The following is a 15,667-nucleotide window of genomic DNA, read 5'->3' as shown; positions in this document are numbered from 1 at the left end:
ATAACGTCTTTTGATTGGATGAAAAGGTTGACTGGAGCAGTTCATGCTCACATTCACAATAGAAGATGGCTGCCAAGAAGGACAAGACGCCCGCCGTCTATGACAGCGACAGCGATGAAGCGCCCGAGGTCGTGACCAAGCAGAGCGCCACGGAGCAGGCGCTGACTCAGCAGCGACAGGAGGAAGAGGCTCGCGCACAGGCTACCGCCGCCAAGAGGTGGGTCCAACATGGCGATTGGCCAATATGTCAATTGGGTCTTTTGAGGCTGAAGGGACCCATATCGAGCAATGGAAATGTGGAGAGAGGTTACCTAATTGATGGAAATATTTCTATGTCAGTAGAAAGAGAAAGACCAAGCAGGAGCCTAAACCAGAGGAGGAGGTGCCGGAATTGTCGGACGACGTGCTGTCGGCTGTTGCTGCTCGTAATGAGGAGGAAGAGGAGGAGGATAAAGCGGAGGAGTTGCGTGCCAAGAAGCGACGTGCAGTGGAGGAGGCCAAACTGGCTAAATTGATGGAGAAAAAGACCCACACGAGACAGTTTGGCAACATTCAGGTGCAGACGCTCGAGTCGCTAGAGAACACGCAGACGAGGGAGCTGTCGACCAGTGCCAAGCAGTTCTTGGAGCGACGCTTAGCGCCGACTAGAGCGAGAATGAACATCATGGAGGGACACCCGTCGCAGTTTGCTAGAAAGCAGAAGCTCCGCAGTCAGCGAACCTAAGGGGTAAAATCAACATTCCTTTTGAGCAATATGTAGCACTGGGAACTAGTTCGAATATGTCGCCCATGCGTTTGCAAATAGGCTGATTAGTATAGTGATACGTATGGCTATTGCATTTCATTTCTTTCATCACCTTTGTACGACCTGGACCCGCCAAACGAATTAAAGTGAAAAGTGGCACCGGCAACAACATTCCACATCAAGCGTTTTCTCAAGCATGGCTATTCACTTCATTGTAGGAGAACCGTTTTTTTTGTTTAAAACGTTTGTAGCACTTTGTTTAAAAAGACAATTAAATATTATAATTAAAGTTTTGTTTTTAATTTCTTAAACAAAATTTACGTCAATGATAATACTATTGTGTTTTTCGTGTAATGTGTCAAAACGAGGTTTTTTTCTCGTTATTTTAGCAAATTGTAAAGATTAACTCGACAATTATTTACCTGCCTTACTCTTCGAGTTAATGCTGAATCTGGTCATGACGGTTTAGGTTGTGACTCGGACGATACTCAGTTGTAGAGTCAATGTTTAGCTAGTGGTTAGCTCGTAGATAATTAATTTTTACAGAAACTGGCTACGTAGGTTACGATCTCAACGATCCTTTAAATGAAGTGAAGTTAATTATATTGTCTCCCTCGTTTCTTGCGGAGTAGGTAACTAGCGAATTATAATTTTACTGGATATTCGCCCAATTGGATACGATAGAGCAACTTCCTTCCAGTTACTTCGATCGAGTTTACACAGCACCTCCGCTCCTGAAAAAGATTAAGTTAGCAGCACCCGCGAACAGGCATTGAAATGACAATCGGGTGTCCTACAGAGCGAATTATAAAACGAGACCACCACCACCTTAAATGCCATGCACCAGGCATGCTTAATGTTTAAAATATGTACTATCGAGCAAAACAGACAAACTCTACTTCTGGTCTTGTCACAAAACCCACTTCTTTCCGGTATGGATCACTCAGTCAATCCTTGAAAAGTATTCTTTTTACGCTTACCGGTACTACAGTACTATTGTGCTATGGACTAACTTTGGCGTATATTTGAAGTAAATAGGGCCTCTAATTCAACGACAAACCTCTTCTGTTAATCCTAAGTTGAACAATAACTCAACATCAAAACTAGGGCTACGCGAGGCTGGGATAGGCACACGCTCATGACTACACTGCAATATGATATGACAGAAAATACTGCAACATCAACCCACGCGTGATACAATTGTAGTAGCTCGCAAACATAGCGAAGATGCAATAAGGAGACTAATGGCATCGGTGATAATGTCATATACAGTAGTAATGCACCTGTTTTCGCAGGGGTGGACCATATCGGATTTACAGGTTTCAATATATAAACCCGAGGATAATTGGCAAATGGAGCATTATATCCGAAAGTTTATCAAAGGTCCGAGGGTGACAACGGGATGTAGTACTGTACGACGAGGAAGCAATAAGGTCCTCATACTTAGGCAGAAATAGCCCTATTGAATATTGAATTACTAAGAAAAAAATGTTTGCCGCCGCATCTACTTTGTGTTCGTGTTGGAGCCAATTTCAATTCGATCAAAAATTACCTATAAGGAGCCAGTAGTAATATTTTCCGTGAAAGTGTAACGCTCATGTGCTTGCCTTTCAGTGTCTCCTATCATAGTACACAGAACAGTTAGTATGCCCCTCGAGGATCTATTGTCAAATCCGTACAGACTTCCCCAGATCGTGGTACTGTTGCAAATATGCTTGACACTATGGCCCTGTGCCACTCTTCCGGCTAAAGCATACTTACTAGTAATCCCTTCTTCATCGTAGTACTGTACATGCAGCATGATGCCCGCCGCGAACTCTGCGCAACGACGGTGGTGGTCGTTTCGTATCTCTGTATGCTGGGATGCGGTTCCCCGCTTGACAGGACGCGAGACTACATGTAAAGGACTTCACCTTCGCGCAGGGCAAACAGGCTTTGCTAAACGCCAAACTGTCCGGAGGGACAACAAGTATGTATGCGTACTTGAATACAACCAAGTGCTTGTTTAAAGCCCGTGTCATTCCACAGAAGAGTGCTGCGGCGGTTTCCATAAATGGACTGCTGACTCAGCAGGCGGTACACGAGCGGTCTGATTTGGACGAAAGCCAGTAGTTAGTAACAATTTGGACAACTATTTGGATTTGAACAACACTACCTCACCGCCCTTTCTTTCTTTGGTAATTTGACACTATTAGTTGACGAATACTGCAAAATAAGCGTTGCATGACCAATAAGAAGTGCGAAGGGTGCTCTTAGTTAAATATCTCGACCCTGTGCTGTTGTTGATCATGGAATATTCAACAGTAATAGTATGGAATACTATCGGCGGTCTTATGACAGAAGGTTGACGAGGAACTGACGAAGATCGGGACGGCATGAACAGTTGATACGAAGGACAGCAGAACGACGAAGGTAAGTATAGAACCAACGAGGATAGCGAGGAGAACTGGAACGGTAACGGCAGGAAGATGGCGAGGACGGTGACGGTGACGAAGATCAAGTGGATATTGTACCAACCTGGGTACATTCAAGGAGAGCAGACTCTACGTGGCAGCATAGCGGACAACCGAGACCAAAGGAGAGGCGACGTCGGACTGGATTGAGCGGCTCGCATTCACCGCAGAACGTCGTATCCGGTGAAGATCGCAGAGGCCGAAAGGCCGCAACCCAGATGCATTTGAAGTAGGAGATCAGTCTTAGATTTGCTGCGAAGCAGAGAGAAGACACTTACGAAGTTAACCTCCAAAAGAGAGAAGAGATCGAGAAGGGAACGTATTGCGTTGTCTACTCACTTGCATCCTGACGAGAGAGAAGAGCAACGAAGAAGAGGAGAAGCAGTACCTAGTGATCGGACGGGTTCTAGTGTGTGGAGGGAAACGGGTATCAGCAGCCCCGTAGGGTCGAAGAGGAGTATCTGCAGCCTACCCTCCAGGTGCTGGACAGTCTTTTGAGGTATCGGAGCCCTCGCGGTAGTTTAGCCCGCTGCGGTAGTTTAGCCCGCGACGCAGCCCTGGACGACCTGCAAGATCACTAGAACCTTGTCAACATCAAACGACCGCACGAGTAGTGAACTGAAGTGCTGTGTATATTCGGTGTTACTGTGTCTGTTAGAGCACTCAGAGAACTTGTTCACCAGACACTGTCTGCTGGCCACGGACAAGACTGGCGCGGTACGAGGTGTCCTAAAAGGGAGCTACGGTTATTGCCTATTATTACTCAACTTTAATTAATTTTCCTAACTTGGGCGGTTTGTTATGTATATGCAAAACCACCAATCGATAATTCCTGGCGATAAACTACGATTTACCGTATGGTATGTTTATCTGCAGTTGTGACGCGAAATGATAGATAAATACGCAGAACGCGCTCGGCACGCAAACTTCGCTTCTTTACGGCAGAAACTTGACGACGCTATCATAGATAATCACACTCTTTCTTCTTGCGGACGCGATGGGTGTACCTCTTCGAGAAATGTGCTGGTCTGGGAGTCTGTTTTGAGAGAAGTTGGGTTGCGGGAAGAAACAGATGTCGTCGCTTGAATTGTTCGGACGTAACTAACTAAACGGACACTCTCTTTAGTTAACGGTCTCTTCAAAGTCATTTTTTACCGTCGACTTTGGTACAGTGATTTCTCCAGATAATAAAAAAAAACATGGTTTCTTGACGGTATCACTACAAAGAGGATGTACCAAGTTACTGCAAATAGTTGTTACGGCTATCGGAATTGCGGATATGTCACACAGATAACAAGAAAATTATGAAAATTTCAGAGCTCATCCGGGCGCTCGCGCACGGCCTTACTTTACCAAGTCTATTTTCATGATGTAATAAAATGCAACGAAAACCTGGACTAAAAGATTTTGTGCTGCACAAAAATGTTCTCGTATATTTCGTGCACTGCACGAACAGCCCTACAACATTGAAAAGCTGCTAGGTCTTAGCCATAACACTCATTTTGCTAACTTCTGCATGAACTTTGCAAGGACTTACGAGACTGGTTTCAAATGAAGTCAGTGACCATTTCTCCTAAACAAAAATAGTACTACATGTGTTTACGACTAAATACAAGTCACGAGTGAGAGCATCATCAGAGAATGACAAGACGATATGTAAAATGGTGTCGTACACTTGTAATTAGAAGTAGAGAACTGTAATGTCTAGGGTTAGTGGAAGGAATAGCGGTACAAACTCCAGATAAGCTAATAAAAATTATGACGGATTTGTTTGGATACTCCATTAATTAACTCTGGTGGAATTACGAGTGGGGGCTTTTTTTCCAAACGATGTATAATTGAGTCTCCCGTCATACTCAATTAGCTCTGTAGCCTTCCAGAGGTTTCACAGGTTACATTAATCTAATGTTAGCTTAATACATTAGAAAAATTGAACCACACAAAGCAACCTCGTTCCTGAAATGAAGTTAACCAAAACGACGTTTTTGTAATATATGTATACATGTACAAAAAGCTCATTTCTTATTGATGTTTCCTCATTCGTCAGATCCACGTCTTCGAATACTTTACTGTATTAAGTGCCTATTGTCATTATTTTATTTACATTAGTACGGCTATTATTTTTCGTCAACGCTTATATACGCAAAAAGCCTATGGGAGAAAGAGTTTTTCATAGGATTTATGTTTATATAAACATTGAGCAAAAGACCGGTCATTCTGCATGTCATGTATAGAGCTAAAGTCTGCGCCATTCCAAGAAGCAATGTCCATCATGCGCATGATATCGTTGTGCTATGAGCTGTTGCAGTGCCAGCCCTCATCCGTACTTTATGCAGTATTTCTAGCCACGCTGTCAGTTCACAAAAACGTTTTTTTATGTGCAAGAATGCTCACTCCACTGATGTGTACTAACTATTATAATATGTTTGTGATTAGCACAGTTAATGAAGACCGCAGTAGAACAGTAATCAGCATAACATTGGCGTTCGGGATGGTTGATCTCGAAAAGAAGTATTTCTTGGCTAAACGTCAGCTTCATTCCGACTTTCACACCTCAGCATTCAAGTCGCATATTCGAGCAACTCTCAAGTTGATTCTGCCACCCGACCTACTACTCTCTGCTAGGACTAAAAACATGCGCTTCGCTTACTTCCTGCTCGTCGCCACGGCTACTGTTCTGTCTACCAGCAGTGCTATCGCGCTCACCTCTGTCGACGACCAGGCAAAGGTGCCTGCGGTGACTGCAGCTGACGCTGCGGTCGCCGTCCGTGCGCTCGACATCAGCCATGATAAGAGGTTCTTGCGATCTAACGAGAAGAATGACGAGAATGCAGAATATGAAGAGGAGAGGGGACTACCACTGGGCAAGTTGACTCAGTTGACGAAAAAATTTGTCGGTGATGGACAGAAGATTGAATCGCTAATGGACAAACTGTCCAGTCTATTTGTCGGGTTGTCCGCCAAGAACAGGCAGAAATTGCTCAAATCTACTCGGAGCTAGAAGAATCGTGAGGTGCCCGAGCATTACTAAACGGACCTGGTATTGACTGTCAACCACAACTTCCCCATCAAGCTCAGCAAGATATTACAGTGATTGAGAACGAATCTTTTACTGTATACCTGGATTCAACATTGTCAACTTTCACACCCACTCCGTGTTATATTTGATACCCTAAATCCAAAGTCGTGCACCGCCCGAGGGCGTTTTGAAATTACCCAATTTTTAACTACAGTTCTGCTGTTGCACACGGTAATAGTGCTTGATACCGTTGTGTTCGGGGCAGTAGCATCGATACGCCATCCAAGCGCAAGCCAGCCCTCATGACTTGGTTTATTATTTTTTTTAATTGTAATAGAGACAAGAGAGCTCGCTGCGAAGCCTGCTCAACCCTCTCAGAAACAACAGTACAAAGATCGCATCATACGCCTTTGAAAGCAAAGGAACTGAAGCAAAAAAAAAAAAAAAAAATACACAGGCAAATCTATGTTAATACTCTATTTCTGCAAGAAATTATCAACACATATATAAATACATTATGGAGCGGATCTTGAAGCGACGCAGTTGCTGTCAATGGCAGGAGCCGCTATTAAGAAGGCGTCGGACGCTGCGGCTGTTGCAGCTGCTGAGGCCGCTTTAGCAGCCGAATCTCTCGAGCGTGAAGCAGCAGAAGCTGCTGCAGCGTTGAAAGCGCAAAAAGAAGCCGAGGAGGAGGCCGCAAGGCAAAAGAGGCAGCAGGATCAGGACGAATTGGACGTCGTGGCGGTTGGAGCCGTCGCGCACGTGATTCGACGCGCTTTCCGCACGTTCTACGCGGCTCCCGAGTCTTCAAAGGAAGCTACCGAAGTTTCTATTGAAAATGAAGCAACAGAGGACCCATCGGAGCGAGCAGCGGAGCCAGGCGAGCTCCAGCAAGAAGAGGACGTTACTACGAAAAATTTTGAAGAGCAAGAGGCAGAGAAGAGTCCGTATATCGCTATTTCTCAGGCTCGGAAGGACGCTATTGCTCAAGAACTGGAGAAAAGGCACGAAAAAGCAAGAGCCTTACTTAAATTCATGGAAACAAGACAGCAAGAAGCAGCAGACGCCGATACTCGGGTCGCCGAGGAGTTAAGTCGAAGTGGATTGGTCATAAAGGCGCAGATTCCGGTGGGTCCGACGTATTTAAGACTAGATGACCACGAATTGCGGGTTTCTAAAGAAAAAGGAGCGGACTTCGGTGATTTTGCAGACTCTTTACTACACGCGAAGACGCTGGTGGCTGAATATGAGCAAAAACGTATGGAGGGTAGTGGAAATGTGAAGAGAATGATGTTATCACCTACACGCCGAACTGCAGCTAGTGAAAGTGGAGAGCATATTGGGTACCTTGACACGACAAAGTCGTCTTGTATACGCACCGAAGCGACGCTGGAACAACATAAATACCACATTGCAGAAGTCAAAACTATTCATACCGAGCAACGCGCTATTGCTGGGAAATCTTCGCTGCAGAATGACACAGAGCATGAAAATAATAAACAAGATCAGGATCCGTTGTCATCACCAATAGAGCAAGAACTGAAAATGAACGCGGTCGAAAAGCGGAAAAACATGGCGATTCTCGAGCGTATGCAGACCAAACTCGACTTTGTGCGAAATCCGCGGTATGCTGTACCCGACCTCAGCAAGACTAGCACAGGAGATGGCCTCACTGAGAGCGATTCTACCGTAAAACCGTGCTTCGATATCGTACCAAAGCCCCCGATCATATTTACTGACTACGACATCGGTGGGATATACGAACAAGTCGTGTATGTACGCAACACCGGTCTTTTATCTCGGTGTGCACGTATCCTCCCACCTGGTACGATATTCTTCTCGATGGCTAGTGTATTATTCCCCGAAGAAAGCGGTATGGTTGCACCTGGTATGCACGTAGAGCTGCGTATTCGCTTCGCTCCAGACTCGCGTGGTGACTACAAGGACAGCTTTACGGTACAGTATGAAACAGAACAGTCCGTCGCTCCGGGGTCGTCCGGAACGCCAGGATCTGCAGGTTCAGCGCAGATGATTGTTCCAATAATGGCACGTCGTACACCTCCTGAATTGACGTTGTCTCTGGTGGTTCGTGCTCAGAACACTCTCGTCGGTGGACGTTCCGTCACGTCGCTCGTGTGTAAAAATCTAGGAGGTAAAGGGCGATTCTGGCTGATGAACGAATCAACGTGGTCTAGACTGGAACATCTTCAGGTTGTTAGTGGATTAAATCCGACCCGTTCTGCAATTGAAATGCTCGGTGGTGAGTACGAACTTGGAGCTACAATGGACGTGGGTCCTTTCCGAATCTCGCCTAACGATATTGAACTGGATAAGGGCGAAAGTGTGACGTTTGATCTCGAATACACTCCTTCTAGTGTCGGAGAACAACGCGAACGCTTCGTCATGGTTTGTGATAATTGTCTCGTACGTGTATTTCAGATCGTAGGTCGGGGTTGTCAGGTGGATGTAGCAGCTACACATGTAAATGATGTGCCGATCGATACATCTATTGCTGAAATGGGGCAAATGGATCGATTATTCTTTACCGATGAAGTACTCGTGAACGCTCGTTCTCAACAGACTATCGTCATTGCAAACGACACTCCCATCGACGTTAAATACTCCTGGAAGATAGAGCCTTTAATGGAGGGAACTCTATATGGTGGGTGTGACTGGACTCCGCCGTATCGTATCACCCCAACAAGTGGTGTATTTGCGCTGTCATCGTCGAAGGAGTTTACTGTCGATTTTTCACCTGTTGAAGCTCGCACATATGCGTGTCAAGCGACTCTTATGATCAACGATATCCCGGCGTGTAGCATGCCTGGACCTGGTCAGATGGCACATCTCAAAGCTGCGTTTCAGACACAAGACGATCCTTCACAAAGTCCTCGAGATGCAGCCAACGCAGCAAGAAAACTACAAGATGAAATGCCAGGGTTTTTGTTTCAATTGCATGGACGTGGGAGGCTTGGTAGCTTCACGATCACTCCAGCTCTCAACGATTCGTGGATTTCTTTAAAAGAGGACAGCTCTGACTGTAAACCGGTGCAATTGTTACAACAGAAGCAAAGATACTCAACTTCTGTGGTTCTAAAGAACCAGAATGATGCACCCATCACGTTCTGTTGGGATCTTGCGAGGTTACGGCAACGACACTTGGCTGCAAGTGGAGGTCCAGCAGAGTCGACAATGATACCGCCAACTAAAGGAAAAACGTCAAGTTTCGAGTTGGCACTCACTCCGCTTACAGGTGAACTAATGCCTTTGGGACAACAGCGTATCGATCTTACCTTCACGCCTTTTTGCACGGGATCATTCTCTCTTAGTGTGCCTTGTCGAATCGTTACTCCACATGACATCAACGACCTTAAAACACCTCGTTTTGAGCGCTGGTTGCTTCTTGAAGGAGATGTTGCTGGAGCAGAGATTGAGATTGTTACACCAGAAATTGACTTCGGACTGGTGCTCGTTGGAGCAAGTGCTGAGTCTTTTATCACAATTAAGAATCCGTCTCCTAGTGTAACTACACATTGGAGGTTTCTACACTTAGAAGGGTCATCATCTGAGTCAGGATTGATTCAAGCACAGTCTTCTCTAGGTTCTAAACTTCGACGATCAAGCTCGAAAGAGTCTGTTATGTCGCGACATTCCGCGATATCCTCGAGTTCTGGTAACGAGACGGAGCGCAGTAGTATCTTTACTTCGAGGGATATACCACCACGAGCCACTGTAGCGTTCGCTCCTGAAAATGGACAGCTAGCACCCGGTGAATCGTTCACTGTGAAGGCTACGTGTATGGCTGGGTCTCTTCCCCAGCGTTTCCGTGGCTTCTTTACTTGTCAAGCAGCTCAAGAACAAAAATTCTCTGGATCCGATACGAAAGGTGCAAGCGCTGCCGTGTCTGCGCGTGCGGAGATTCAGTGTCCCAACGTGTTTCTTTCTACGACCCGGTTGCCACTGGGAACAACTTACATAGGCGTGGAGATCCATAGAACCATTGAACTTGTGAATGTCTCCAACCTCGAGACGGCATTCAAATTTGTAGAGCCTGAAGGTGCATCTCGAGCGTACTCTATTACTTTTTCACCAAAACAAGGTACAATTCACTCGAAAGAACGCCTTGTAGCGACGCTGAATTATACACCAAGACAAGTCGGTCGATTCACAGTCATTCTGGCGTGTAGTATACGTGGCTTACCTGCTCCGTTAGGCTTCGAAGTTACCAGCAACCACAAAGGGTTGGTACTCTCCTACGACCTTGTTCAATCTCATTCCACTTCCATTATACCGAAATCTCCGAAGGAAATCGCGATGGAACGTGGCATTCCTCTCTCGGACTGTGACTTGGAACCAGAAACGAATCCGTTAAGCAGTGTTCCTAAACTTTCGTTCGGAGATAGTGTAACTCTTGGTGAGAGGAAAGTATTGAGTCTTCTGATCCGAAACTTCAGCGGCATCGAGGCTCTCGTAGATCTGGAAGCCAAGAAGTTCCCAGCCGCAACAGGCATCGGGACTTTAACGCGACAAGATAGTACAGAGTCTTTGTCGTCTCCGAGTAACAGTAAATGGAGAAGCAAATTGGCTCTGTCCAAGACTCAAAATTCTCCTAGGACGAATTCTTATCGAGGTGTCCAGGAACTTTCAAAATCTCGTCTTTCTGACGCCAAAGACGATGGGAATCGATACCAGTCCGACAAAGGACGTGCATATCTGCGCCAACGAGCAGAAGACATTGAAGACCGGCAGGTATTGAGTGGAGGTCGTGGTGTAGCGTTCCAACTCTCCCCAGCTCGTGTTCATATTCCTCCATGGGAGCAAGTGGTCGTGCGAGTCACTTGCTTTAACAACATGCCTGGTACTTATGTGGACGACATTGTTAGTCGAGCAATAGGGGCTCCTCCTGTGTTCTTACATGCTAATGTGGGGGTTGTAGGAACTCCCCTTACACTAGATCGCAACTGTGTGGGCTTATACTTTGGCAAACCTGTACCGGAGGGACGATCTCAAGTCATTCTTCGACAACCGGCGTTGAATTTTGGTGACGTTTGTGTACGTTCATCAATGATCACAAGGACTTTACGAGTGGTGAACCGTGGACCTCAACGAGCTCGTCTCAAGTGGAAATTGGTCGAGAATGGACGTGAAGATCAACTTGTGACTGTAACTTTGCGTGTTGACTTTGGATCGAGACTGCAACTGCGGATCACACCTTGCGACGACGACAGTAGCGCTGCTCTTCCGTTCATGATCGAACCTCAGTCAGCTATGGTGCCAGCGTTTAGTACTACGCCATTCCGGATTACCTTTAGTCCTCCGAAAGACAATGAGGGAGCTCCGAGAGCTCTGCTTTTAGCCGATGCACACTGGTATGATACCAGTGTTGAAGAAAGCCATTTCGATAGCTCCAGTTCTCTTTCTACCGGTCCCGTTTCAATGGAAATTGATCCAAGACAAGAAGATTCAAGCCCCACGAGACAAAATAACAGTCCAACACACGCGGCTGGTAAAGCGTTTACCGCTGTGCGTATGGCCAACGCGATGGTTCGGAAGCCTGGTCTAGTGATGGAAAGTACGCCAGCCTCTTCGTTCAGTCCCAAATGCCTCCGTGTGCTTCTGTCAGCCGACGTTATCGAACCGGAACTCTTCATTGACAAGCCCAGAGAGCAGGTACAACCACCGTCTCCTGCGTCTGAAAGGAATACTGCAAGGAAGAACAGCTCAGCGACAGTCTCCCTTCAAAAGTCCTTAGCTCCGTACCACATCAAATTCACGACATGGTCCACACTCGTGTCCACATCAGCAGCTCAGCATCTCTTCCATCGGCGTGAGCTCTTCTTAGTCAACCGATTGGGGTCTAGAGTGACGTTCCGACTGGAATGTGATGGTCCATTTGCCGTCGCACACGCTGACTCACTAGCCCCACGACATCCGTTGTCCATGGCTGATCTCCCCGCTGCTCACCGACGATCCACAGCTCAAGGCGAGTCCTACATGTTCATGCTGCCTCCACAGATGTCCGTGCGTATCGATCTACGATTCTTACCGTCCGCCTCACTACTGACCGATACGTCAACGTTAAAATCCAAGTCAAGTCTCCCTCAGCAGCAACCTCTACACACTCAATTCAACGGTGAATTGCGTGTAAAATTCGCAACGAAATCGGTGCAAATCATCCGTCTTGCTGCGGTAGTCTTACGTCCTGCCATCGTGGTGTCTCCGTCGGTATTTTTCTTCGGTCGAGTGCATCTCTCAGCCTCTCGATGTGTCATCTTACGCCTTGCAAACCCTACAGTCGTCCCAGCACAATTCTCCATTCAACATGTACCGAGACCTAAGCCAGTCTCACGAGCACAGCAACAAAAAATGAGTCAGCATCACGCACACCTAACGGACGATCCTGCCGTCTTCACGTTTGCACAGCTTTCAGGCGAACTCCAAGGTCCTACCACGACGCTCAAGTCCGCAGGGGGATATCTCTCAACAACCGACTCGATCAAAGATCTGTTGGAAAACGCAACCACCACGCATCCACTTGTCCACGCACCATTGGAGCTCCGAGTTGAGTTCCATCCACGAGAAAGTGGGCGACGATACAAAAGCCGCTTCCGCTTTAACGTCCAACACGGTCGGGATTTTGAAGTGGCTCTGGAAGGCATTGGACACTTGGATGAAGTCGATAATCCTCGTGATGGTGAGCGACCGCTAGTGCGCGTTCGGGAACTGGAACACACGTACCATATCTTCCGAGATACCTACAATACCTCCAAGTAGCATAGCTTAAGTAAGACAAGACAGAAGGAATCATGTCGTGTTGAGTTCTTGGGGTCCTGTAAAGGTTCATACTTGAAGATAAAAGGTGAGATCGGGTGCTGTCACCCTCACGCGCGCATGTTAAATACAGTTTTGGTCCAGCCATCCTGGTTGGGCACGAGCTCGAGCACCGAGTGGAAGGGGATCTCCAAGTCCGGGCAGCTTTCAATGGGCGCGCCCAGGAAGTACGAGTAGAGCACTTGCAATGTGGAGATATGGGACACCACGAGCACAGGGCCCGTATGTTGCTCGATATCGATGAGAACGGGCTCCAGACGCATCATCAGATCTTGATACGACTCGCCACCAGGGAAGCGCGTACGCCACGGATCCTTCTCGTAGGATGCAAAAGCTTCCGGCATCTGTTCCTTCATCTGATCCATCGTTAGTCCGTAGCACTCGCCCTTGTCCAGCGGATTTAGCGTCGCCATTTGCACTAAAATTTAGTAGCATACAAAAATTAGAATCTAAAACATATAAAAATCTAAAGTGATGTATACGTACTCCGCTTGCCGAAGGGAAGGAAGTCTGCGGTCTGGACAGCACGAGGCAGCGTAGATGTCATGACCAGACACTCGGTAGGATTATCCTCTGCTACTATACCTTCATTCTCCATCCAGACCATCGTTCGCTGCTTCACAAACTCGCCCAGACGGTAGGCAAAGTCCACTCCAAGTGTACTCAAGTGCGCCGAGCGTGGGGCCACACACGGATCCTTGATAATAGCCTTAAAGTCCCGGCGCACTTCGGTGCAGTGGCCAGCACGCACCAGCCAGATGGGACGGTGTTCGATGTGGAAACTCATCATATAGGGCAAGATGGACTTGGCTACATGGCCGTAGATGCCCTTGGCGTGCACTTTGGACTGCATATCGAACAGCTTGATGTAACTGCAGTCTTCTGCGTCTTCCAGAGCCTCATAGGCCGCTTCATAGTTCTTCAGTCGTTGTTTTAAGTCCGCAAACGCTTCCTCCTCTGGCATATTGCGATAGTCCGGACTGCTCTCCACCTTCTGCTTGATATTGGCGTTGATCACAGCTTCGCTGGTGCAAATACTCTCTACAAACACCACGTGCACACTGGTCTTGTGTTCTTCAGCGAAAGCACTGAAAGTATCTCGCAGCATTTTCCTCCTCATCTTGGTGGTGTTTGTGGCGTCAAAAACAGCCACGTCGCCCCCCTTTTCTCCGTTTTCGCCTAAGAACCAGCGTTGCACTTGTTTTAAGGACTCCAGAGCGAGCAGCTCCCGCTCTTCCTTGGCTTTTGCGTTGTTTGGGTCGAAGAAAGAGTGATCCTGCTTGGCTCCGGAGCTTTTAGCGCGTCGTAGTTGCCCTACATTGAAGACTTCGCACTTTAAGCCTTTCCAGCAGAAGAATTTCCACAATTTCTTAGCAATAAACGACTTGCCGCGGGCGGGTAGACCCACCATGACCAGTACGAGCTTGTCTGCTGTGGGTGTGAAGCGTTGACGCTCGCTAAAGAGCGGGCGGTTGGTCTCCCGACTGCCGCGTCGGTTTAAAGGAGGCGGTGACACTGTGAAGGTCACGGTTTTGTAGTCCATGGAGTCAGGACCGCCTGGTGACGGTAGTTTGGAGACTTCCGGGCTCTGTGGCGTCGCTTCTACGGCGAGTGGAGAGCTCGGAGGCGGCGGGATCGAAGCAGGAGACGCAGGCGGAGAGGTCGAGGCGGACTGGGAGGTTGCGGACGGCGTGTCTGCCACAGGAGAGCCCGATTGCGGCGACGATAGCCACTCCACGGGAGACATCTTGAAGCTTCTGGTGCTTGGTCGGGAAATATCGAACTGGCAAAGAATAGGTGGGCAGACGATGGAGCTGTATAATACCTATCAAATATTGTTTAATCGGATAACTGATAAAAGAAAAAGGATATAGTTTAATAAACCCTAGTGATGGTGGAGGAGATACCTATTTAACTTCTGTAATTTATGGGATATGATTGATTTGAATTGGGAGCGCGGGGAAACTGCTGTGGATACATAGCTGGGACTCAGAAACGTGAACAAGTTTCCGGATTTATAAACAATTGTATGTGGGTGGAGATTCCGTACGTCTGGAAAAGTAGCAGGGCGGAACACCGGGAAGAATTTCTGAAGCGCCACAAGAGAATTTGCGTGGACAGTACTTCAGGAGGACAAGTGACGCTCCAGTTTTCGAGGTGGTGTGCGGTATTAATAGTACCACAATACTTGGAAGTGGAAAAAAACATTGAGAATGCCCTAGTATATTGTAGTTTGGCCTGCCTCACGCTCTGTGGACAAGATACTACTATGACTGAACCGACTCGTACGACTTCGAAACTAGTAGTGCCTTCATAGCTTCTCGTGAAGCCATAAAAAAAAACGAAACTAAAACGTTCTACTAGCATTCAGAGCCGATGTCTCGATCACAAGGACAAAGGCAGTCGATGAACTAGAAATTCTATCTGCCATTGCTGCGACAAACGCTATCCATATTGGTGGCTCTACATGTAGTTCGTGATTAGAATGTTGCTAGGGCGACGAGTGCAGCGGGTGTGTTGGCTAATCTGTCGGTCGCATATACGACAACAATTGCAGTAGCGGGAGGCATTCGGGTGCTTATTGCACTAGAACGAGATGGTAACGAGGTTTAGAAGCTC

At 47.2% G+C, this 15,667-nt stretch overlaps 4 protein-coding genes across 7 annotated transcripts; 3 read left to right on the top strand and 1 right to left on the bottom strand.

Moving 5' to 3' along the window:
- Positions 1-60: 60 nt before the first annotated feature.
- Positions 61-832, top strand: PPTG_03654. Of its 2 annotated transcripts, none has more exons than XM_008896344.1 (2): positions 61-217; positions 343-832. In XM_008896344.1, exons 1-2 carry the CDS (start codon positions 66-68, stop codon positions 722-724), a joined length of 534 nt encoding a protein of 177 aa, XP_008894592.1. In that variant the 5' UTR covers positions 61-65; the 3' UTR covers positions 725-832. The 2 variants fall into 2 exon arrangements, with proteins under 2 accessions (XP_008894592.1, XP_008894591.1); XM_008896343.1 differs by having other exon boundaries at positions 66-217; positions 340-824.
- Positions 833-5,689: 4,857 nt separating this feature from the next.
- PPTG_03653 (hypothetical protein) lies at positions 5,690-6,349 on the top strand (the record flags this gene model as incomplete). The annotated part of the gene is made up of 1 exon (XM_008896342.1): positions 5,690-6,349. The coding sequence occupies one exon, from the start codon at positions 5,690-5,692 to the stop codon at positions 6,197-6,199; it is 510 nt and encodes a 169-aa protein (XP_008894590.1). The 3' UTR covers positions 6,200-6,349.
- Positions 6,350-6,769: 420 nt separating this feature from the next.
- On the top strand, positions 6,770-12,991 carry PPTG_03652 (hypothetical protein; the record flags this gene model as incomplete). The annotated part of the gene is made up of 1 exon (XM_008896341.1): positions 6,770-12,991. The coding sequence occupies one exon, from the start codon at positions 6,770-6,772 to the stop codon at positions 12,989-12,991; it is 6,222 nt and encodes a 2,073-aa protein (XP_008894589.1).
- Positions 9,673-14,881, bottom strand: PPTG_03651 (hypothetical protein). Of its 3 annotated transcripts, XM_008896340.1 has the most exons (4): positions 13,535-14,823; positions 12,264-13,466; positions 11,978-12,207; positions 9,676-11,921 (listed from the first exon to the last, which is right to left on the bottom strand). In XM_008896340.1, exons 1-2 carry the CDS (start codon positions 14,793-14,795, stop codon positions 13,099-13,101), a joined length of 1,629 nt encoding a protein of 542 aa, XP_008894588.1. In that variant the 5' UTR covers positions 14,796-14,823; the 3' UTR covers positions 9,676-11,921; positions 11,978-12,207; positions 12,264-13,098. The 3 variants fall into 3 exon arrangements, with proteins under 3 accessions (XP_008894586.1, XP_008894588.1, XP_008894587.1); XM_008896339.1 differs by having other exon boundaries at positions 11,978-13,466; XM_008896338.1 differs by having other exon boundaries at positions 9,673-13,466; positions 13,535-14,881.
- Positions 14,882-15,667: the final 786 nt, after the last annotated feature.

This window comes from Phytophthora parasitica, assembly GCF_000247585.1.
Source record: "Phytophthora parasitica INRA-310 unplaced genomic scaffold supercont2.4, whole genome shotgun sequence".
Classification (NCBI taxonomy): domain Eukaryota; phylum Oomycota; class Peronosporomycetes; order Peronosporales; family Peronosporaceae; genus Phytophthora; species Phytophthora nicotianae.
This window is presented reverse-complemented; position numbering and strand designations above follow the sequence as displayed.

Coding starts and splice junctions, on each gene's coding strand:
- PPTG_03651 (XM_008896338.1), bottom strand. CDS start 14,795: ATGTCTCCCGTGGAGTGGCTATCGTCGCCGCAATCGGGCTCTCCTGTG. Junction 13,467..13,534: donor CCTTCCCTTCGGCAAGCGGA/GTACGTATACAT, acceptor ACTAAATTTTAG/TGCAAATGGCGACGCTAAAT.
- PPTG_03654 (XM_008896343.1), top strand. CDS start 66: ATGGCTGCCAAGAAGGACAAGACGCCCGCCGTCTATGACAGCGACAGC. Junction 218..339: donor CAGGCTACCGCCGCCAAGAG/GTGGGTCCAACA, acceptor TTTCTATGTCAG/TAGAAAGAGAAAGACCAAGC.